The following is a 25,444-nucleotide window of genomic DNA, read 5'->3' on the forward strand; positions in this document are numbered from 1 at the left end:
TGACTCATGCGCTTGCGCAATGAACCGGCATAGTTTACTTCCGGCAAAAGATAAACAACACATATGAGTTAAATATATTTCAATTGCATGTAAAGTACGACTTTCGGTTGCCTTAATTTAATTTATTTGTACTACGAAAGACACACACAACATGACAGAATTATTGTCATTGTATCCTTTTGCCAGAGAACCCTAAATGATTCAGTTATTTTACCAGTGTCCATGGAAAACGAAATGGGTGGGGCATGATAAATCTGACACACTCACAGTCGGATTATATTTCTCGTCAGTTAGTGGAAGTCATTTAAAATAACAGATTTTTTCTTTTGAGTTAAACATATTTCATTCTTAAAATAATTACTTTGATTTGATGTAACCATTTGCCAACAAACTTTCTTTTTAAGTAAATATTGCTGGAAAAATATTGTGTGGGTAAGAACCAGTTAACTCAGTTGGTTAGAGTGGCTTGGTTGTGTTCAAGGGGGCATGGGTCTTAGCCCCACATAGGAGCACATTTCCTTACAGGTTTACTTTAATGGTGGCTGCGATAAACAGCAGGAGTGCCTCCATTTGCCCAAAAGGTTAATGAGGGGAATAGTGTAGTGTGTTTGGGTAAGAACCAGGCACCCAGTTAGCTCAGTTGGTTGTACTCCTTTCTAGTGTTCCAGCAGTCGTGGGTTTCAGCCCCACACCAGGCATACTTTTCCTCCCAGGTTTACTTTATCTTGATGACCTGTGTAGGCCCAAGTTTGAAAACCTTTGCTTAGACATGAGTAAAAGCTAAAAGCTTAAAAGACTGTTGCCAAGTTATAAGTGGCACAGATGTCAGTGATGTTTGTAGAAATTTGACTCGGCACCATCTTGTTCTAGGCTCACCTTATTCATGTTGGTGTCCTGGGCCAACTTCCTCTTCATGTCGCATATTAACATATCAACCTGACAATGAAGGTTTATTTTAGTTGAATTTACAGTATGTTTCATTTTTAAAGAGTTAGAAGTATAAATATACTTAACTGTTAAACCAAGTAAAACTAGATAATTTATATAAGTCTGATGAAGAATACCTTGAAAACATAAAACTTGAGACTTGAAATGTTTTCTTGAATAAGCCTGAACACTATATTTTTATATCATTATGAGTTTGCAACCTACACGCCTTAATATTTTCACATATAGCAAACCCAATTCTTTTTCCAATCATCTCTATTCATCAGGCACTGCATGTATAATTTAATGGTACTTGTAAAATAATGTCTTTAATGTATTGCAAAAATTTCTATATGGCCATAAATTTATGTTTCTGTCGAAAATAGCCTTGTTTAAAAAAAAAAATGACCTTGACTGTGATGCACCAGAGACCTTCAGGTCCCATTCAACACAGCGCGGGAGGCGGAAATTGCGTACGGGACCCTCAGTGTTGATGCTGAACCAAAGAGGGGAGGGACCAAGAAAATCATGGTGGTCAAAGGCTCAATGCTCACAGTGTAAGTACATGTAAGGCAAATGAGCCTGTTAGACATACAGTGATTTTTTTTGGTGCAATTTACTGCCTTCTAAAGGCTGTTTCCCCTTGTGAAAAAATGTCTATTTTTCCAAAAAAAATCTCATTTTTTTTTTCCCAATTTCATTTATAAATTAAAATTATTAACAGTATAAATCAAAGTTTTTCATAATAAAATGCCCAATTAAAACATAATGAATAATCAGTTGTAAAAATAGACATATGATTAAAGGTGAGAATTGAAAGTTTTCACTGATGATATGTTCACTAAATCATATTTAATATATATATATATATATATATATATATATATATATATATATATATATATATATATATATATTCACTATGACCTAATTATGAGACTCTGTGTCACCAATGACTTGTAGCTAAATAATGTTGATGATTTGATCTGTGACATTTCTGGTATCTGAAATGAATTATTTTGATTTAATTGAATTCATAAATTTAGACTTTTGGATGAACAAACCAAAGTACTTACACAATTGTCCAGCATAAAAATTATCCAGCCCTGCTCATAAATGCTAGAATCTGAGCAGGTCTGCAAGCAATTTACCTGAGTGCAAGGCTTGTGCTATTTTAAACCACTGAAAATTAAATTCTTGTTTCCAACTGCAGGCATTTCAAAGATAAAAATGAATTCCATGTTTATTCACTGCAGGAATTTGAAAGCTTAAAATGAATTTTTGTTTTTAAACTGCAGAATTTCAAAGCTTTAAATTAGGCTCTTGTTTATTTACTGCAGGCATTTCAAAGCTTTAAAGAAGTCTCTTGTTTATTCACTGCAGGCATTTCAAAGCTTAAATTAAATTTCTTGTTTATTCACTGCAGGCATTTCAAAGCTTAAAATAAATTTCTTGTTTAATCACCGCAGGCATTTCAAAGCTTAAATTAAATTTCTTGTTTATTCACTGCAGGCATTTCAAAGCTTAAATTAAATTTCTTGTTTATTCACTGCAGGCATTTCAAAGCTTAAATTAAATTTCTTGTTTAATCACCGCAGGCATTTCAAAGCTTAAATTAAATTTCTTGTTTATTCACTGCAGGCATTTCAAAGCTTAAATTAAATTTCTTGTTTATTCACTGCAGGCATTTCAAAGCTTAAATTAAATTTCTTGTTTAATCACTGCAGGCATTTCAAAGCTAAAAATAAAAATAAATTTCTTGTTTATTCACTGCAGGCATTTCAAAGCTTAAATTAAATTTCTTGTTTAATCACCGCAGGTATTTCAAAGCTTTAAATAAATTTCTTGTTTAATCACCGCAGGCATTTCAAAGCTTAAAATAAATTTCTTGTTTATTGATACTGCTGGCATTTCGAAGCTTAAAATAAATTTCTTGTTTATTGATCCTGCTGGCATTTCAAAGCTTAAAAATTAATAAATTTCTTGTTTATTCACTGCAGGAATTTCAAAGCTTTAAATGAATTCCTTGTTTATTCACTGCAGGCAATTCAAAGCTTTAAATGAATTTCTCGTTTATTCACTGCAGGAATTTCAAAGCTACGGAGGCCAGAACACTGAGGGTCGCAGTTAACTCTTTCTTTGACCATCTTAACCTTGTCGTGAAAACCATTGAACAGTTTGGCCCACCAAAATCCGTGGCTGCAGAGACTTGACAAGATATTAAGATATCTCTCTAAGATATCATGCTGGCACACATGTTTGGTACTTTAAGAAGATAGCGAATTTTAATGCTGACAACATTTTTCAATATCTGTTCAAATCAAGTTGTTTTATTTATTATTATGATTTATGAACAACTACCAAGCTAATTTTTTAAAGTGTTTCTTATGCTTTTCGGCAATATGCTGTGTTTGTTTTAAAAATTGAAGATTTATTTTTTATATTGGACTTCTGATGACCACTTAGCATTGTTAGTTGTGTTTTTTTTTCACATTACACATGAAATCAGCTTTTTTGATGTGTGGCCTTTAAAAAACGTGTGAGGTCCTTTTATCATGAATGAACTGTTAAGGATGCACAGATTGTAAGTTGCTTATTTGTTACTGACTGTGAGTGATGTGAAAATTTTGGTAGCGCATGATAAAAACATCAGTGCTGACATATCTACAAAGACATAACGATTATTTGTAACCGGTACATTTGAGCACTGGTCAAGGAGTGCATGCAAATAATGATTGGATTTCATGAAGTGATTGAAATGACATGTAACATTCAATGTAGGTTACTGTATTTGACAGGTGATGTATGAATGTTAAGATATCAATTAATGACATCTGGATTTTTCATATTTACAACTGCTCAAAGTCATAACTGCAACTGACACCATTATGATTGCTAATGTGAATGTCACATATATGCAACACAATAGGCATATTTGTTAGATTATGAAGTGATTTGTATTATTATTGTATCAATTAAAAAAATTGTTTGTTTTGTTTTTGTCTTTATGTACCATACGCCCATTTTATAAAAACAATATAAGTATGATTGTTTTACCTGGGGTGTACAGGGTGTCTGGCGGAGTGCAGTATGTTGTGGTCTGAATAACTTTTGAAGCCTTTTGTCCAATCATCACCAAATTTGGTTGGAATGTGTATTGACATAATATCTTGGACAAGTTTGATAACCAGCTATATCACTATATTGCTTTAGTTACTGGAGAGTAAGAGCCCTTTTATTAGTAATTATCTAAAATTGGTCTTGTCCACTTAATAAATTTAGACTCATTTGTCCAATTACCATCAGTATGGGTATAACATCTTGGACATGTTTTGGTTTATTTCGTAAAAATAAATGTTGTTTTGTCTACAACAAGTATTACTGGACAGATATATATTGAAGCCCGAATTATGGGCCTTCCTTTACAACTGCATATTGTCTATGGCTACATGTTTTAAATTACCAGGTTTTGTTTAGATATCGTAATGTTTTTTGAGCCATGGTCATATTTAAGGAATGAATTGCCTGGTTGATGTCATTATCGGGATATGAACGCAGTTGGGCTGGTTAAAGGACTCCACGCATACATTAACCAGCCCAACTGCATTCACATCCCCGATTATGACACCAATTACACAATTCATTACTTACATTTACACCAATAATTAATATTTGCAAAATTGTTAAAAAAAAATACTTAATTTCATCTAAGAAAACCTTTCAGTGATTCCTTCTCACCCATTCTGTAAAAAGAACAACCCCACCATTACTGGAAACAGTTTGTCATATGACCATAACAACGCTGGAAAAAATAAGCAACTTTATAGTTGATTTTTACTGTAAATTGAAAGGCTAGTGGTAGCAATATTATACGAAATCATAAATTAACACTTTCAACATGTTGATCTAAATATTTTGTGGCCTTCTGTTACAATATAAACAATAACAAGATACATAATTTCAATGTACATGTATATTTGTACGTGATCCGAGCATATCAGAAGATGTTGCATTCATCGGATGTTAATTGCAATTGCCGAAAGGCTGTTCTTTTAAGGAAGTTGAGGGGTAAATATTTGAAAATCTTGGCACGGCGACTACGACACTTGAAGGCTATCGCAATATCTTAAACTTTGTTCTTACAAAAACAAACAACCTATAACTATTTTAAAGGTTTTATTTCCCTGCATATATTTTATATGGAACATTCAATGTTATACCATAACAAATATTATATACATGCTAATGAATCATGAAAAAACCAAGATGTGCTTTGCACCATGGTAAAAGTAATGTATTATGGAATGTTAATATGCATAAAAATATAGACATCAATGTAATTTTAATACAGCCCTAGTCAGTGATATAAATTGTAAAACATTTGGAAAATATACTCGATATCCAAAGAAATGAAAATTGATTCAAAATTTTCCAGTAAAAGCAACAATGTCAGACTATCAATAACTTTTGTGTTCCAGATTAAAAAAAATGCAACATTAACCATCAAAGATTCAATTTACTATGTATAAAATTCCATAACGATAGATTGTGTTAAACCAAATACATGTAACAACATTTCCATTCGCATACTGATATTTACAATGAACTAATGGCAAATACATATATGATTACATGTGCGTTGCATTTAGCATCATATACATGACATGATTACATGTAAATTGCATATTGTTCTGTCACTCTATGGCCATATGAACTGCATATTGAAAACAGTTTGTTCAGAGGATTATCTGTAACAAAACCCGACATTTTACAGTCTAGTTGGCTTTCAAACAGTCCAATAAAATTGTTTAGATTGTTTGCTACAATCGCTGCAATACAAACTTCTATTCAACAGTATGTTAGCAAAGAGCACCAACAATGTCTGTGTAGTCATGAATTGAGGAAAGTTGCATAGCAATTTATTTAACAGCGCTTCAATTTATTTGCTATCGCTGTAAAACATATGCAACAGTATGTAAACAGAGAGATTTGGAAGACATTCACATAGCACTACATGGTACTCTCTGCCCATGGAAATCGAATCAGATCATAAAACTTTAACATGGGAGAATTTCTGAGAAAATAGAGACAACCCTTGAGTAGTTCATGCTTACTGAACGGGTACAATTATCACAGTCTGCCTGGGTATATATATATTTATGAAATTATGATATATAACGTACTATGATAGATTTAACATGATGAACACATTTTGTCAAATTGAATCTTAATCCGAATAAGCAGTCATCAAAACTATACTGTTGATGGTTAAGCCCAAATTCTTACACTAGTGCTTGGCATCACTTTCTAGCTCTGCTATATAAATCAGAATTTGAGCAATGCTGAAAACCAGTGCAGGGCTTTCGGGCTTGTGCTAGTTTTACCACTGGAAGTCTGTGAAGTATTCTTCCCAGCCTCCCCGACACACAGTTTAACTAAAAACGGACTCCCTCCCTGTTATCTCTCCTTCATTTTGAATTGTGACTTTTTGTTTGTTGAGCAGATCTGTACGGTAAGGTATTGAGCCCCACCCCCTTCTGGAGATCCTGAGGGGGTCAGGCATTTACCACTGGTAGGGTTGTATAGCTGGAACACCATGTTCTGAAACATAGGAAATAAGTGTGACCTTGACATTTGAGGAAGAGACGTGTCTTGCATGCAAAATTTTGTCTGTAAGTTTTAAACATGTGACAAGCAATTTTGAAATAGTTTCGGACATGATCAACTATACTGTATGTGAATATATGCAGCATTCCATACTGATTCACCTCCCAAGTGTGACCTTTGAGGTAGGGTTCTGCGTTATGCACATCACACTGCCTTTATGTACTGAATACTTGTGCCAAGTAATTAAAAAAATCCCTTCCTGCATGACAAAATTACAGCCTGGAAATGGAAAACCAGACTGACTGATGGTGTGGTTTTAATATGCCCACCCCACACATGAGAAGTCAAAGAGGTTTTAATATTAAAATAAATGTGTCAGCTACATAAATTTGCATTTGGTATGCAAGGTCAATGGTTCTATAATATGGCCTCTTGACACCCACCTAGACAGTTAAGGAATCATACAAAAACAAAATCAACTTTAATGTGATTCTACTTCTGAACCAGAATGATATGAAAAAAATATGCAAATTTACTATAATATATAAACATATTAGTCACACGATCTAGTGTTCTTTCATCATTTTTGATGCAATGAATGAATTACATATTTTGAACTCTTGTCTGTTTTTTTCAAGCATTCAAGGGTGTAATTTGAAAATCGTTACAGTCAGAGTCCAAGGCTTTGCTACACATTAAGAATGTGACTCATAACATAGTTTCATAAACCAATGTTAAGGTTTTTCCACAACAACGATGCCATTGCCAACAAAAGGTTATAACAATAACACAATTTTTTCTTGGAGAAAACAGATCCTCACCTTAATGGACCAGACCCAGGCCTGGTTCCTCTTTTCTCCATGGCACTTGCCCAGCTTGGCCCTTCCCTGTATTGTGTCCTTATCAGACACGTCAAGACATAATCGCGATGTGAGCATCAGCTCTTGGTCTTCCGTCTCGTGCCAGACCTGGAAAGGAAAGAATTTAAACACAAATATGTTCAATTGACTTCTTGAACATCTTGTTAGTGAAGTCTTGACTACTTTTTTAACCTTCAAAGAAACACTGGTTGTAATATATCATTGGAAAGGACTACTTTTTTAACCTTCAAAGAAACACTGGTTGTAATATATCATTGGAAAGGACTACTTTTTTAACCTTCAAAGAAACACTGGTTGTAATATATCATTGGAAAGGACTACTTTTTTAACCTTCAAAGAAACACTGGTTGTAATATATCATTGGAAAGGACTACTTTTTTAACCTTCAAAGAAACACTGGTTGTAATATATCATTGGAAAGGACTACTTTTTTAACCTTCAAAGAAACACTGGTTGTAATATATCATTGGAAAGGACTACTTTTTTAACCTTCAAAGAAACACTGGTTGTAATATATCATTGGAAAGGACTACTTTTTTAACCTTCAAAGAAACACTGGTTGTAATATATCATTGGAAAGGTATTTTCAAAAGAAACAAATTGCTGCTATTTCAACCTGTCATTTAAGAGTTATTGATCTTAGAAATATAAAAAATATAATGTATGTATTAATTGTATAATATTCGAGAGGGTTTCTTTGTTTTTGTTTACCTACTTTGCATTAGTAGTATGTATAACGATATATTTCAATATATGCACACCACTTATTTCATAGTAACATTGGCAACATATGCATCTAAAAACAGCAAGTAACTTGACATGAATACGGACATTGGAATTTTTTTCAAAAAGCCGTCTAATCAAGCCTATTTACCCTGCATTACACATGAATCTCTCATACTTAAATAGACCCTCTGCTATATTTCAGGATTGAAAATATCAGTTGTTCTGTGATTTTAATTGTATATAACTTGAGCTTTGATCTTGTATATCATTTCACAACATAGGTAGTTGGTGTTGTAGGTATTGCTTATTTCACCTGTGCAGTCACCTATTTCTTTTCCACTGTTTAAGTGTTATATTCAACATTCCAATTACTGAAATATTACAGCACATCTAGAGTATCAGAGATTTTCTCTTGCTTAACTCAACTAGCTGTTTTCTCAACATAACACTTGCATGCCTGTTGGATAAAATTTAAAATGGGCAAAGATAAAACAAGTACCCGTATGGAACTCATTTTTAATGGTCATCACATTGTAATAACCTCCCTTGTTGAAGACTGTCGTCTGTAACATCATAGAAACCTTGTCTTGTGGCAATATTTAGAATGCTAATTAATTATTTCTTGCTTCAAATGTCACCATAAAAAAGTTTTCACGCACCTTTCAGGAAATAATGCTTCACTTTCCTCGGAACTATTTAAAGACTGATTTGACTATTAACATAATCTGAATCACTGCGCGCATATCCACGACAACCACAAATTATCACATATCCATACGCATTTATTTTCACAACACATAAAAGAGTTCCAGTAAAAATAATACATTTTTACTAAATTTTGTTTAACTGAGGTGGGAGAAAAAGCATCTACCATAGCCAATTGTGTAAGATAGATTCATCCGAACCCTTGCCCAGGGTGTTTTTCGGAAACTCGTTAAACCTCGTTTCCGCAAAACTACCTACGCTCGAGTCGGGATGAACCTTTCTTACACTCTCAGCCATGGAAGATACTTATAACCCCATGCTTTGCTGGCATCAAAACTAGACATCAGACAGAAAATGAGTGAATGAAAATACTCCTGACAGGCGAAGTCAAATTGAGAAACCATGAGTCTTCAACAAAATTTTAAATCACTCTCTTCTGAAATCTACCTGATCAGCCTTGCCTGTGCAGGGAGCCAGTATCACTCTGACATCCTTCTTTGCTTCCCCATTCTCAGGTACAATACACAGGCTTGATGCTTCATGAACAATCTGGAAGGACAAAATACAAACATAACTTCTCATATAGCTGATGCAACCCAATATTTTATTGAGTTCTTAGTGCAGTAATACCATCTCCTTAAAGTTAGTTAAAGAATTTACTCATTTTGTTGTCATCTATGTAAAAATACCAGATTCCACTGCATGAATGACTCAATATCTTTTCTTTGTTAAAAGTTGAATAGTCAGAAGGGAATAAGAAATACATTCTCTACATTACTTTGGTGCCAAATCAATGGTTGACAGGTTTCTTTCTTTGTTTACTTACTGGTCCTTGTTTTACAAAGACTGGTTCCTTTCTGTGTGTACTTACTGGTCCCTGTTTCACATAGACTGGTTCCTTTCTGTGTTCATTTACTGATCCCTGTTTCACATAGATGTTTCCTTTCTGTGTGTGCTTACTGGTCCCTGTTTGACATAGACTGGTTCCTTTCTCAGTGTACTTACTGGTCCCTGTTTAACATAGACTGTTTCCTTTCTGTGTGTACTTACCGGTCCCTATTTTACATAGACTGGTTCCTTTCGATGTGTACTTACTGGGCACCGTTTCACATAGACTGGTTCCTTTCTGTGTGTACTTACTGGTCCCTGTTTCACATAGACTGGTTCCTTTCTGTGTGTACTTACTGAGCACTGTTTTACAAAGACTGATTTCTTTATGTGTGTACTTACTGGTCCCTGTTTCACATAGACTGGTTCCTTTCTGTGTGTACTTACTGGTCCCTGTTTCACATAGACTGGTTCCTTTCTGTGTGTACTTACTGGTCCCTGTTTCACCTAGACTGGTTCCTTTCTGTGTGTACTTACTGGTCCCTGTTTCACCTAGACTGGTTCCTTTCTGTGTGTACTTACTGGTCCCTGTTTCACCTAGACTGGTTCCTTTCTGTCCACTGCCCTAACTTTGTGTCCGTCTCCAGGAATGTCCTGTGGAACAGATTAATGATTTTTACTTTCTTCTTTGGTAGATATTTTACTTAATTCTTCAGTACAAAAAAATTGATGTTATGTGAAAGATATAGAAGAAAATAAGTGCAGCCAGGCAGAGCAATATACAAATGTCAAACAAGCATTTCATTGCATGGGAATGCATTAAAGACAATTCACAGAAATGGATATGCATCCTATAAAAGCTATCATAATAGGAATCAGATTAATTATGGTCAAGTTGAAGTGTGGTAAACTTCAGTGAATGCCACACACCCATTCATAATATGGTAGGTACCATTTTCAAATAAATAAATAAAACTAAAGTTTTCAAAATGTGTTTTGTCACTGATGGCCACTGTATGATATTTTCATTTCCTCAATTTTGTTTTCAGAGTTGATGCTGCCTAAAGTTAACTTCATGGAAATATTTGGCAAAATAACAAAATCATGAAAGATCATTTGATATTATGAGTAAGATCTTCATTGTCATTCAGTTGTTTTTACATTACCTGTTCGGGGTAGATATTTCTCATGTACCAACTGAATGGTTTACACTTGAGCCTCTCTCTAAGGGCAACACGGTCACTTATGTCACCATAGTTAGTGACACTAGGGGCTGCAGGCTGGGTCTGGTAGAAATATTGCTGAAAATAAAGCAAAATGTCATTCATGGCATTACGGTATATTATTTTGTGATGTTTATGATAACATTAACTTAACGTTATTTTTTATGTTTGTGATGGCATTATGTTATTTCATGATTTTCGACGGCATTATGTTATTTTGTGATGGCATTATGCAATTTGTAATGGCATTGTGTTGTATTTTGCAATGGAATTATGTTATTCAGTAAAGGCATTTTGTGATATGGCATATTATGTTATTTTGTGGCTATGAAACACATTAAATGGACTCTTTCCCGTTTAATACTGTTAGATCTAACATCTTTTAATTTCATGTGAAATGTGTAAAAATGTGAATAGAACCATGCGGTTGCCATCCATTTATAAGACAACCGCAAGTGGTTGCCTAACATCAACAAGAGAACCACAAGCGGTTGCCTACCATTTACAAGAGAACTGCAAGCGGTTGCCTATCATTAACAACAGAACCACTGAAAGAAAATAGCCTCCATACCAGGAGCCTTTCTGATTGGGAAAATTGTCTTGTTTTGGCTAGAACTTGGAATTCCAATTTTGCCTAGAAATGAACAAGAATACTTTGAAGAATAGACAGTAAAGCTTAAAGAATGCAATAAGGCTTGCAAAAACACAAACGCTTACATACAAAAAAGGTTTGAGGATCCAATTTTTCTATTAAGAAAAAGGTTTCTATTTCTTTTGGGAATAACATTGAATAGGGAATTTTATTTTCATATTTGTTATAATATGTTTTAGCATTGGGAAGAGGGCTGAAACTCTGTTCTAAATTGTTAGAAAAAAAACACTGCCTTCTTACAATGTAATCATCCATCCAAACTTTTGCCACCCGGACAGCGTTTCTCAATGCGGAATCCTCCCCATTAGGAGAACCGTACGGACGACGTTGCCGGAAAATGTGTCCAACACGAGAACAAGGAACTATTTGTAACTGACCCCCACACTGCCAGAACTGAAGAAAAAAATCTTTGTTAATGTACTTATATACTTATATATCTAGAGGTAAATTACTCCATTAAAATAAAAACACTTTTGTCAATAATTCAAAGAGAATTATTTCTAGAGCAAAAAATATACTTAAGGTAATTGTTAAAAATAATGAGTTATAATCAATTAAATTTCTCGCTGTAGATTATTTTTTATTTGGAATCCTGACAAAAATTTTAAATAAACGTATTTTTCGAGCAAATAGGCTATATGTATAAAAACATTATGATTTATAATAACTTTTTATGTTATGTGGTGTAACAAGTTGAGATTTAGATTTTACTTCAGTATTTTCGTATTTCATCCTGCACAAGAGAGATGATTACCCTAAATGAGATTTCCAGGTTTTCTCCGCCCCATGTATCAAGGTGAGGGTCATACTCGCCCATATTGCGAAAATCTTGCCGTCTTACTGCAAATAGCCCGCCAGCCATTGTTGCGGTCTCAATTGGAGCTATTTTGCTAACATTTGCTGAAAAAATATGTATATATTTATATAAAGTATTTACTGAAAAATTATCTCCTATTGCCGAATTTTTGTCATCTTGAACAAGAAGAACTCTTAGAATGGACATCCACCCATTGATGCCATTTTATTAAAGCCTTAGGTATTGCCTGTAATATATGCCAAACAGAAGTAAATATGAAATTCTTATCCATATCGCATAAATCATGCCGTTTAAGTGCAAAAAAGCTTAATAGCTTAATCCTCTATCATGTAGCAGCTATCGTGCCATCTTAACGCATACCACCTTTGCTACTGTCTGCTGTCTCTATTAGAGCCATCTTGATTGTGAAGCAACATAAATCAAGTATTGTAAGGACATCTCTAAAGAAAATATACTCAGCAATCAATTATGACAAAAACACTATCAAAAGTCGCTAATGATGACCTATTTTATCTTTTTTTTCTATTATATCCGATCATCGGAACAACAAAAGTTTATTATACAACCTACATTTTCAGCCAATGAAATTGCAGATAGGCAATCAAGTTTTAAGCTTAATCATTAAGAATTTCAACTTTCAAGGGGGTTTAAAAGTCTGCCACTCATCCAATACACACTCCCTGCATCAGAGTTCTCATTGTTATTGTGTCAGCCAATGAGGTAGTATTCCAAGACAGTTAGATGACCTGAAGTAATATTATTATGATTAAAAAGGGCTCATTTGCTAGGCTCAATCTGTCCATTTTTAAATTTATTAAAATATTACTTCATGTCATCTAACTATTACATAGACTCCGTATTTACAAACCAAATAAATACTTAATGGGCTTACATTGAAAGTAGCTCGGAGGCAGATCCTCCCATTTGAAATTCATTCCCCAGTTGAAGCCACCCTTGACCAGCGGCGATGGCTTGTACTCAAATGTTCCTGGATTGATCATGTCGATGACCGGTATAGCGATGGTGGGTTTCTTATATGCAGCCACTGTGGTCAGTAGAGGCTCAAGCCACTGGACGTTGACCTCGCAATGACTGTCTAGAAATACCAGCACCTAAATATAAGGACAGTGATATGAAACATGTTTGTTTTGATATACAGTAAAACTGCAGTCGTTCGAAATGGTGGTCATTCGAGAACTGGAGATCGGTCGAGGTTTAACCTCAGTATTCCTTCCATATCAACATATATTGTTTATTATAATTCATTTCAGCTCTATTGTGGAGACAAATACTTTTTTCGATTAAAATATTTATTGCGTTCATGACCTTGATGCCGCCACACACATCTCAGTGTTATGCCTCTTGAATTCTTAAATAACACAAACTTAAAGAAGTTGTATAGTCAATGGGAATGTTCAATTTACCAATTAATTGGGGTTAAAAACCATTATAAAATTTAACAATGGTTTTTTATGGCAGATTGATAAAGAAAAATGAAAGGTATATGAACTTATAAAAAATGTTATGCACTGAGCCATCATTGACAATGACGTAAGCAAGCACCTCATGTATCTTGGGTAGCTTTTGTCTATGGGAAGCCTGAAAAACATGCCTTTTGCTATTTGTAGTGTCTGTCTAGAGTTTTTTTCCCAAGTTCTCCTCTCCCTTGTAGCCCTATTAGCTTTTTGGTTGCAACAAAATAGCAAAAAGCATGTAGCAACAATAGAGACAAATGTCACAAAAAAATGCCCGTCCCAATTTTAGGACACCAAGTTTGGTGACAAGTGGTTGTATGTTGAGCCAAATTTAGAGAGCAGACACTGTAAATACCTGTATAGTTTTTGCCAACTTAAGGGTCATAACACTCGAGTGACTGAGGTGAAATTGCTGATTATCAAATCTGCTTTGCCCATACACATCCTGACCAAATTCGGTGACGATTGGACAATGGCTTCTAAAGTAATTGATCGGACAAGACTGATTTTATGTTATTTATATAATTAAAGGTCAATTACTCTGGAGTAAACCAAGCAATATGCCTGATAAACCAACCTGTCAAAGACATTATTCTCATACACATTCCGACCAAATTTGATGATGATTTGACAATCTCTTCTCAAGTTTTTGATTGGACAAGAACAATTTTAGGTTATTTCTATAACTAATAGGTGATTTATCTGCAATGACTCAAGACTCAAGCAATGGCTTATGCAGCTGGTTATCAAACGTGTGCCAGATATTATGCGAATATACTTATTCAGACCAAATTTGGTGATTATTGGACAAAGGATTCAAAATATATCTATTTGACAAGACCCATTTCATGTATTGCTATTATTAAAGGGAATTAACTCTTCAGAGGCTGAGGTTACATAGCTGGTTATTGAATTTGTCTGAGATATCTGACCAAATTTGGCGATGACTAGACAAAGGTTTCTTAAGTTTTTACTCAGACAAGCTGATTTGAGGTTATTTCTTTTATCAAAGGGTGACTTGAGCAATATGGCTCATCAAAAATGTCCGAGATATTATGCTAATTCACAATCTTACCAAATGTAGAGATGATTGGACAAAGGCTTCCAAAGATATTATGCAGAATATGACATATCACAAACACAAAAAGTTCACAATAGTATTGAATACACTTAACAAAAACTAGATTAAATGCACTAAATCTGAATGAAAACTATTTGCATTTTTTCTTTTTAAATCTGTTGCTTCCAATAGACCACTTCATATAATTATGTACATTCTTTCCATAATAAGCCACTCCCACATAGGTGACCAAAGGTGAGGTGAAATGCTGGAATGCAAAAGCTTTTTATGTTATTTTGTATATAATTATAATTCCTTACTGAGCCAGTTATCTTTAAAATACTTTCAAAAAGATTTAAACCTAATTCGTCTACCTCGCCGGAAGCTACATGGGCTCCATATATCCGGGCCCTTATAAGCCCCTCCCTCTTTGGTGTTCGTACGAGAGTGATGTTTGGGTGAAGGTGCCAGAGGTATTCTGCCAATTGTGAATGGAGGTGAGCTGAAAGTAAAAACATCTATCATCTTGTAACATATATTACTTATCCTCAACTTATGAAGAAGCCCCCCAAAAAATATTCATAACTTCTTTTATTTAGCATGGCTTTCAATAAAAATAAAGCTTTTCATTTTGTATCTAATATTTAACTGATAAGTTTGTTTGTATTGCATGACACATGCAAAAATCCTTAAAAAAAAGGGTTCGAATATGAATACTTCCAGCACAAAGCCCCAACCCCCGGACTTAGATATTATTTAAATCTTAATTCCATACTTGCATGTATTAAAGGGCTTGTGAAATTGTATATAGGATTTGCCAAGAAATAATTCCGGAGTGACCAGACTTGAATCAAAAGTCTATTGATAAGGAGTGAAGTATATGAATATGCATATTGTATGTTTGAGGTTTTATGACATGATGAACAAAACTGGTGTTTTCACTATCTTTCAAACTAGTAATTCAAATGTTAAAATTACGGTATACATGTACAAGTCAAATGATATTCATATGGAAACAAACTCTGTCTTCCATAAATTTGCCAGACAAGATTATAATACAGGATATATTTAAGGTCATAGATTATTTTTTTATGAAATTAAAACTTATTGTCATAATATTATAAGCATTTTAAAGTAAGAAATATTATCTAAGGACCTACTCAGTCTTAAGTCACTGCCATCATCTACCAGGACAATCTCATGCAGGAGACTGGCGGGAGTCCTGTTGAGAACAGAGTGGACAGTCCGGAGAAGCGTTGACCAAGCCTCATTGTAGAAACAGATGACCACACTGGCCCTCGGCAGGTCTGACCGGTATTCTTCCTTCTCGCAACTGGAAGCCAGATTGAGTTTGCTCCAAACATAGTCATTTTGTGGGCTTAATACAAAACAATATTGTAACCCCTTTTCAGAAGTAAAAAGGTTTCCTACATGTATAACAAGCAATTCTATGTTTGTACCTTATATTCTCATTGTTTCAACATAAAAATATTGCATCAGATTTGTAAGTTAGACTCAAAAGTATAGATTTGTATGTTAGACATAAAAGTATTATTTATGTGTTAAAAGTATTAGATACAGTTCTTACAGCTGCACACTCACAGATTGAACGTTTTAACAACTTTTTTATTTTTTGTCTTGGAAAGAGCCATTTTTTTGTGAAAATCCATGGATCCCAGTTATATTAGACAGCTGACAAAAAAATCAGATGGCAGATTTTTATATTCAAGTTCAAAAATTGATGTTTTATGCATTTTTCTTATTCATTCATTCATTTATTTGTAATATAAGGCCTCCAGCCCAAAATACATTCAAACAAGATTTTTCTATAAGAGTGATGCTATACAAAATGTTAAACAATAATATACACAAAATGAGAATATTAATACAAATGCAAACATAAAAATTATTATTATATAGTTGATCAGTTGTAACATAACCTACAATCTTTTTCTATAAATGTGAAGCTATACGATAAATATATTGTTGAATAATGCATAAAATAAGGATAATAACACAAATCCAAAATAATAATTATTGTATAGTTGATCAGTTACAACATGGTACATAACTTAATGCTATTCACAAAATACATAATGAAAATATTAATACAAGTGCAAACAATAATTCGTATATAGATCTAGACCATCAGTTGCAACATAATACATATAAACTACACTCGCAATTTAGGTAGCATTAGCTCGACACGTACGTATATGCATGTATACATTGGGATAGTAAATTAAAACTTATGCATTTATAACAAGATACACATAATAATGAATTAAGAATTAAGATTTTTTCTTAATTCGAATCCCAGTTTAATAAATTTTGCTAAATTAAAGATGCTCTCTTTTCTTGTGTCCGCCATTATAGTTCTAAACCTTTCACGGCTATTTACAACTGTATTAACTTCATCGAGATTCAAATAATTGTCTCTTAGTTCACAATACTTAGGATAGTCCATTAAAAACTGAACTTCGTTTTCAATCACGTATACGTTACGTTCGAGACAAAAAGTACAGAATAAAAATTCTAGATTGATATTAGAATGTCTTCCAGTCTCTACTTTTAAATCGTGACTACTGCACCGAAAGTTTGCAAGGGCACGTTTACACATATATGGTAAATTTAATGACAAGTAACACTCTGGAGCCACAGTTGTTTTATAAGTGCTATAACACAATGCCTTCGGTGAACTGCTAATATCTGATAGTATAATTCTGTCTGGAACAGTCTGAAACTCTAGTTTTGAACAGTGTTAGGAAACCGTCGGGGTTGCCTACACCATTAGCGGTCCATGCATAGCCAAAGCCAAAACGAAACAACAGGCGTTTTACATGCGTTGCCCACGTTGTACGTCCCTGCTCATCCAAGTTTCTAAGCATTGCGTAACACTGCTTCGGTAAACGTTCTTCCGACATAACTGTTAGTTTGAGCCAATAGTTTACACAGCGTGTCATGTAGCTGACGTTTAGAGGGAGACGTCCACATTCACTGAGGGCGAAAAAGTCAGCTACGTTGCGATTTAAACACGATATCCTTTTACAAAATAACGTGTGCACTTTTTCAATCTGATTACATGTTTCATAGCCCCAGTATCAGCTGAATACACGAGAATGGGTTTTACCATGGCGTCAAGTAATTTGAATGCATCTGAAAGACTAAAATAGCCAAACTGCCTCTAGTACGTGTAAATCATATTAACAGCTTTAGTTGCTTGTAATGATAATACGTCTTTCGTCTTTGTCCATGATAGTTTAGGAGTAAAATAAGCTCCTAGGTATTTATAACAGTTAACCACTTCGATGCCGTTACCATTGTATGTCCACTTTTCATAATGTCTTAACGGTCCACCGTTTCTGAATACAATTATTTTAGATTTGTCAAGGTTAATCCTCATACCAGTTTCAGCGCAATAATTACTGATTTCATTTATCTGTCTATGTAGAGAAATTACTGTATCAGCAAAACTCGAAACGTCGTCCGCAAACAAAAAACAATATAATTCTCCCGATTCTTGCGATACAATTATACCATTTTGACATTGTCTATTTAAATACTTGACAAGGTCGTTAATATAAAGATTAAAAATTATTGTTGAAGTCACACATCCCTGCTTAGTCCCAATTTGGCATTCAAAGGACTCAGTAAGTCCCGTTAAGGAGGTCCCGGTAACCTTAACACATGATTTGAGCTGAGAGTAAATACTCTTAAACAACGTCATGAATTTGCCGTCAGCTTTTATACCCTTTCGCTGCAGGCTTTCCCACAGTTTACGGTGCACACAATTGTCAAACGCATTAAGATAATCAACATAAAACACATATAGGCGACCTTTCCCTTTGCTAATATACTTTTGGATAATAGATTGCAAATTAAAAATATTGTCTGTCGTGGAGTAATTTCTGCGGAACCCGGTTTGACTTTCATCAATAATGTTATTTGATTCCGCCCAGTTTGTTAATCGGTTTGCAAAAATCTTCATGAATACTTTGCTAATACTATTACCCACTGAAATCGCCCTGTAATTGTTAGGGTCAGTTTTTGTACCTTTTTTAAAAACCGGTGTTCTAATACTTTCAGCCCAGACTGATGGGTATTGACCTGTGTTCAAAATGTTATTAAACAACTTGTTTAGGTAGGGTAGGGTAATATGGATTGTGCTTTTAAGCATTTTTATGCATACTCTGTCCACACCGGAAGCACAACCGCTCCGGAGAGATTTAACGCTGCTCACGATTTCGTCATCTGTGATGTCATTATCAAGCATTACGTCATCAACTTCTATGTATAAGTTATTGAACATATCTGGATTGTCTCTTGTTTCCGTGTTATCAGTAAATAACTCCCTGAAATAGTGTAACCAAGTCTCTCCCTCAATGGGCACGGATTTACAAGGCTTTCTAACTGAGGACAAATAATACAATTCCAGAAAAAGTTAGCGTTTTTCCGATTTTGAATCAGCTCATTACGCATGTTACTTTCATACAAAAGTTGTTTTGCTCGGCATAGGTTCTTAAAGCATCGTTTATTGGATAAATATACTTCTAAATCAGATTTAGAATGGGAATGCCTGAATTTCCGCAAACTGTTGTATTTCAGATATTTAGAACGCGTGCATTCTGAGTCCCACCACTTTGGCTGATCGTTCATTGCGCTAGTGCCGCGTGAACTGCTATTTGTATGAGGTTTCGACTTTATGTTAACACCAGCATTTTGTAGTATGTCTATGAAGCTATTTACACTTCCAGCAATGTTTTCGTCACGTATATTGTTCATAAAAGGAGTAAATGACGATGCAAATGCTTGAACAAAATTCTCGCGAAATGTTTCATTCCATTTATAAGTATGAAATGCAGTGAGATTTCCATTTGATTGGCTATCAGTTACTTGAGTCTCGAAACGCGTTCCGAGGGATAACACGCAAGTTAATGGAAAATGATCCGAATGATCGCAATCTTCCACTCCGAAATCACTGATAATATGGAATAAGTCCGTTGAGGCTATAATTTAGTCCACAACACTGGATCCCCCATTTGCCGTGCACGTAACGTTACCGACCAGGTCCCTAAACAGCCTTCCATTTAGAATGTGAATTCCTAATGTACAACACAGTGCGATGAGCGAAACCCCAAACTTATTGCATTTCTCATCGCAATTATGGCGCTGAATATTAAACGGGTCACTAGGGTAGTCGACGTCAGCGTTGAAAACGTAATTAATGTCGTCATCAGGGATAATGTCTTGTAAACTACCGATGCGAGCGTTCATATCACCGGCCACCATGAGATCGACGTCACCAAGATCGGAAATAATGCACGTTAATTTCTCTTGACAGTATGTCGATGCCGTTAGATACGTCGTTGTCGTAAATTGGAGAGTTCTCAGGTGCGACGTAACAACAGAAAAGAACAACACTTTTTTGCAGCATGGAAATACGTTTATCAATATAAAGCACAACGCATTCCTGGAACTCTGGGTAGATACGTTTAATAAGACCAGCAGCACACAGCTCGTTTTTCACGAAGACCGTAACTCCTCCGGATCCTCGCACACATTTGGAAGTCCTTGGACAGTCAAAGTTTGTGTACCCAGGAAGGAGATTTTCAAAACTGTCGTTTACGGTTTGCCACGTTTCGTACAAACTAATTATATCATGACGTTTACAAAATGTGATAAACTCAAGATTTCCTGAGTATTTTCTTAATCCTTGGATATTTAAAGAACAAATGTTGTATTTACAGCATTTTGGGCCTTGACCGGAATCCTATTTACTCGCAAGAATAGGACTTTTACTGTCTTTACAGTAGGTGTACATTTTACCATCAACAACCAGTTTATCTAACTTAAAGTAAGCCAGTTTCCCGGAATCAATGCACTCTTTGAAGAAGGGAAATAAATCGGTTCTTGCTTTTGATATTCTCTGAGGGAGATCTTCTGATATGCGACACGGTAGGTTTGTCGACTTACGTTTCGTGCGGAATTTAGACAGGACGGTTTTCCTGTCTATGTAGTTTGCAAAATGGACATGTACTGGTCTAGGGGATTGTTTTCCGGGTAAGCGATGCATGTCTTCAAAACTCATGTTTGAATTGTCAATGCCAAGGTCGTCTCTGACGAGTTTGCGCACGTTGTCATCTAGTTCAGCTGCTATCTCATTTGGTGATTCTGCGACGTTAAAAAGTTTCAGATTATTTTTCTTTAACTGCATTTCAATTTGTTCAGACCTGAGATCAGATGACGTGACACTCTCTTCAACAATAGACATTTTCTTAGTAAGTGTATTTACCTCAGCAGATAGCTTTATATTATGTTCCTTCAATACTAAGTTTTCTTTTTTGAGATCTGCTACAGATTTTTTGAGAGTATCGAACTTCCGGTCCATGTTTTTAACATCACGCCGGATTTCAAGCAGAATTTCCGTCATAGTAAGCTCAGATCCAGGCTCCGAGTCCCTCACATCTGTGTCCCCATGCACGTCTTCGGAAAAACCCGCTAAGGACTCCACATCACGGCTGTTTCCGGTTTGAAGCCACGTACTTACGGACGTCTGAGACAGTGGTAGCTCAGACCTCCGAGTGGCGCGATCCCCTCGCGCTGACGGCTGCTGTTGGAAGTCAGGTCCTCCCATGGCCCCGGCGGTGGATACCGACAGGGGATCCGTTGCTGTAGTGCTAGCTGCGCATCTCTGCCCTCCACGGCCACGGGCGGTAGCTGGCCCGGGGTTAGGTTCCACACCCTCAGCCAACAAAAGGTAAAATAATGCAATACGAAGACACAGGGATACATATTTTAGCTTTAAAGTCTCGTTTTGATTGGCTATGAAAATGTCCCAATGCGGATACGCCAGGCTTGCAGAGAAATTCCCATTCTTAAACCCTTAGTAACGGTTTAAGCCATAAAACATTAATTTTCGAACAGAAATATGAAAATTTACGATCTGATTTTTTGTCAGCAATCTTATATCATTGGTTTGCAGATATTTACGCAAAAATTTGCTCTTTCCAAGACAAAAAATAAAAAAGTTGTTAAAATGGTCAATCTGTGAGAGTGCAGCTTTAAAACATTTAACAAAAATATTATTTAATAAAATTGTCATTCACTTCTAAGATAAAGAATACAGAATTTTAAGATAGATGGAAGGTAGTTATTCTCCACAGAATATGATTCAAATTATTGCCTTCACACCATAGATTGTATTTCATATTTGACATTTCTATTCAACTCCTTTTTGGGTTGAATTCAAAATCTTATAAATCGATTTATCCGATTTTCCTCACTAACTATCCTAGCGTATTTCTAATCGTAAAATTTAGTAATGCAACACTGTTGTTTACAGTTGTTTTTATTTTAAACCATAGTGATTCTTAAAAATAAGTTTACACACCATGGCAATGACAAAACCTGGGCTTTACTGACAATTAAATTGAAGGTGACAAGCAGCAGAAGTTTAAAAGTGTACCGAGGATTTCTGGTGTCTAGAACTTGTCTGTTTAGGCTCAAACGACTGCTCAAGAACTCGTTGAAGGCATACAGACTTTCGCCTGGAAAGAACAAAAAAAAAATATATAAAAAAATGAGGACACATATTTCATTTTCTTCAGATTACTTTTACAGTAAATATTATGAACAATCTTGAACTAAAATAAAAGCAGTACAAGTATATATTCTCACCAAGCACTACTTTCTGACAAAATTAAAGAAATCCCAGGTTAATTCATGAATGTCAGATATTCAACATAAAAACAAATGATGTTATAAAACAAGATGGCCAAAGTGTCCCTTATGATATCGCACACCTGGATAAAATGACCAACTAGTCAGTGGTCCTATTTAGGATGTTGCTGCTTGCTAAAAAAAAGGGAGAAAACCGCATTGAATTAATTAAGTACTGTATATCGCAGTTCCCTCCCCGTAGGTTGGTTGTACTGTATTAGTCATGGAATTATTCTGCAATATAGTTCCAATGAATCACAAGTATTTCATATTCCTGAATTAAAAGTGTGTTTACTGTAAGGCCCCCAAAAACTACCATGTGTTTCTGATTACTTGATGAAATAAGAAAAGGACTAGTTGGTCAGATTTTTATTTTTTACACATAGATGAGAAATACATAAAGAATAAAACTGTACTCAGAGTGGAAAGTTCAGCGCTGTTTAAAAAAGATATCAGACATTTTATGCCCTGAAATGTGGACATTTTCTGATTTCAACTGACTGTAGGTGTGGGCCATTTTTTATCCAAGGGATATAACTTTTACTATCTTTGTCAAGGACCAAATAAGGCTGCATACCAAATATCATGGGTCTGCGCCTTGCAGTTTCAGAGAAGATTTTCAAAGATTTTACTATTTGAGTATATAGAAAAAAACGAGGGATATTATTTGAACATCTTGATCAAGGACAGCTACATGAGGCTGCTACCAAACATCATGGGTCTAGACAATGGGGTTTCGAAGAAGATGTTCAAAGTTTGAAGAAGATGTTCAAAGTTTTTAAAATGTTGATGCTGGACAACAGACAACAGATGGTGGACATTTGACAATCACAATAGCTCACCTTGACCACTTCGTGATCCACATTGAAATACAATCTGAATGTACACAAACTGTTAACATTATTATAGTTCTGGCTTCCATAACTTTAATGTTGATATTTATTTTTTTGATGTTTACAACGCATTAAAGTTATGGCGTAACCCCCATAGTAAAGTCAACCAGAATCAATTGAGTGTGATGATGCAATGCAATCACATGACCATGATGACGTCGATGGATTCTATTTATAGCATCGGATTCACATTGTTCATTTAGTTGAATCCAATTGCAGTAAGGCTGTAAATACCTTTTGATAAGTAAAAATAATTTATTTATTCCAAATTTGTTATTAGTTATTTATTAATTATTCGAAATAGAAAAAATAACAGCAAAATAAACACTAGGTCACATGGGTATTTTCTGAAAATCTTGGTGTCACGTGATTAAATTTGAACACAACTATGACCTAGATAAGGAATGCTTGTAATAGGATTTATTAAAAAGCTAAATCAACTATCTTTAAAGCGTTTTTTGGTTTTGAAAATGAGTTTGTGAACTACATTTTAATTCATTAACCTAAGGATACAGCTATTTTGTCTGTACAATGCATGCAAGTGAAATAACAGCGTGAGATAAAAATGTCACGAATTCTGGTAGGGTTTGGATACGGCCTTCTCTTCAGCGAACACATCCAAAAAGGTAATATATAACGTGTTCGCTGAAGTTCTTTAGCTAACATTATTATTAAAAAAGTATAATTCCAAACCTTTCTCTTTCTTCTTTTGGTCTTGCTCATTAGTCACTGCTCCTAACGTGAATAATTCATCAGCATCATAGAATAAATCGATTGGCTTTGATTTCCAAAGCTTTTCAGGTGTAAATCTAGGTGCATTAATTTTTTCGCCATAAGTAGCAATTAATCTCATCCTCCTTTGATTTTTGACATCTGTGTTTGAGCTAAGAATCAATTTGGTGTTCAATATTACAACTGTCAAAATGAAAACAAATGGAATCATGACAATACACAATAACTGTCCTCGTTTCATTGATAGGAGCTGCATTTTTAAAGAAGTTTCCATTCGTACAAAGAAAAAGACCTGTTCAGAAGTAAAAGTAATTCAAACTCATTAATGTTTGCTTTAGTTCAACGCTCAATAACAAATTCGTCGGCGTTAAGCTGCAATCGTTTTTATGCATTATGGTGCGTATGTTCTGAAAAAGAGTTGTCGCGAAAATGTATTACATTCATCAATATCAAAGCAAACAACCCCTTCGAGTTATTTTTTCCCATTTGCTTTAAGATAATCACATTCACTCACAAAGTTTTACAACATAAGGGTCTTTTTAAGATGACATTTTCCTCTAAATAGATATATAGTTCCGTTTGTTATTGTTTTCTAGCTAACTTGGTAGCAGTCAACATTGAACAGTTTTATAATTGTAATCTCCTACGCAGTGATCATCTATTCTTCAAGAATCTTGGGGTAGGATTTGTTATTTGTCCCAGAATCGACGGTCTCAACAGTCACCTGTCGATACTTCATTATATGTCTTTAAAAACTATTATTTCACTATTTTTTCATGATTTTATCATGGTGAATAAGAAACATTTACTCCTGCAAGTAACTGCAGGTGAGATCGAGACCAACTCTGGTCGATCCCAGAAATTCTTAGATTTTCCCATAGACGCAACTTGGCGTATGCTGCGATAGACATATGTGGAGTTAGGCAGCACAAATTATGTGACATTTAAAAGAAATGGAACGCTTAGCCCAGTAAAGCCACACGGTGGACCAAGGGAAAAATCGTGCATCAATGTCGATCGTCACTGACAAGCCAAGTGTCAAGTGATATGACTACATGTACCTCAAACACCAAAGCAAGTATATAATGTAATTCATATAAGGAAAAGTATCTGACTACAATAACACTTGCAGAGAATTGTTGAAACAGACAAGAGTTTCATTATTAATTGCTGCTTTGGTAAGAATAGCTGAACATCAT

General features: G+C 34.9%; 2 protein-coding genes across 2 annotated transcripts; one reads left to right on the forward strand and one right to left on the reverse strand.

Moving 5' to 3' along the window:
* Window positions 1-31: 31 nt before the first annotated feature.
* Window positions 32-3,918, forward strand: LOC128237108 (EKC/KEOPS complex subunit LAGE3-like). Its single transcript, XM_052952332.1, has 3 exons — window positions 32-171; window positions 1,356-1,484; window positions 3,014-3,918. The coding sequence occupies exons 1-3, from the start codon at window positions 152-154 to the stop codon at window positions 3,138-3,140; spliced, it is 276 nt and encodes a 91-aa protein (XP_052808292.1). The 5' UTR covers window positions 32-151; the 3' UTR covers window positions 3,141-3,918.
* Window positions 3,919-5,090: 1,172 nt separating this feature from the next.
* Window positions 5,091-24,855, reverse strand: LOC128236423 (polypeptide N-acetylgalactosaminyltransferase 11-like). The gene is made up of 12 exons (XM_052951286.1): window positions 24,207-24,855; window positions 22,367-22,448; window positions 16,062-16,234; window positions 15,276-15,403; window positions 13,259-13,478; window positions 12,304-12,449; window positions 11,790-11,942; window positions 10,841-10,975; window positions 9,714-9,768; window positions 9,294-9,460; window positions 7,356-7,502; window positions 5,091-6,528 (listed from the first exon to the last, which is right to left on the reverse strand). The coding sequence occupies exons 1-12, from the start codon at window positions 24,517-24,519 to the stop codon at window positions 6,385-6,387; spliced, it is 1,863 nt and encodes a 620-aa protein (XP_052807246.1). The 5' UTR covers window positions 24,520-24,855; the 3' UTR covers window positions 5,091-6,384.
* Window positions 24,856-25,444: the final 589 nt, after the last annotated feature.

Source organism: Mya arenaria, chromosome 1 (genome assembly GCF_026914265.1).
Source record: "Mya arenaria isolate MELC-2E11 chromosome 1, ASM2691426v1".
In the NCBI taxonomy this organism is placed as follows: Eukaryota; Metazoa; Mollusca; class Bivalvia; order Myida; family Myidae; genus Mya; species Mya arenaria.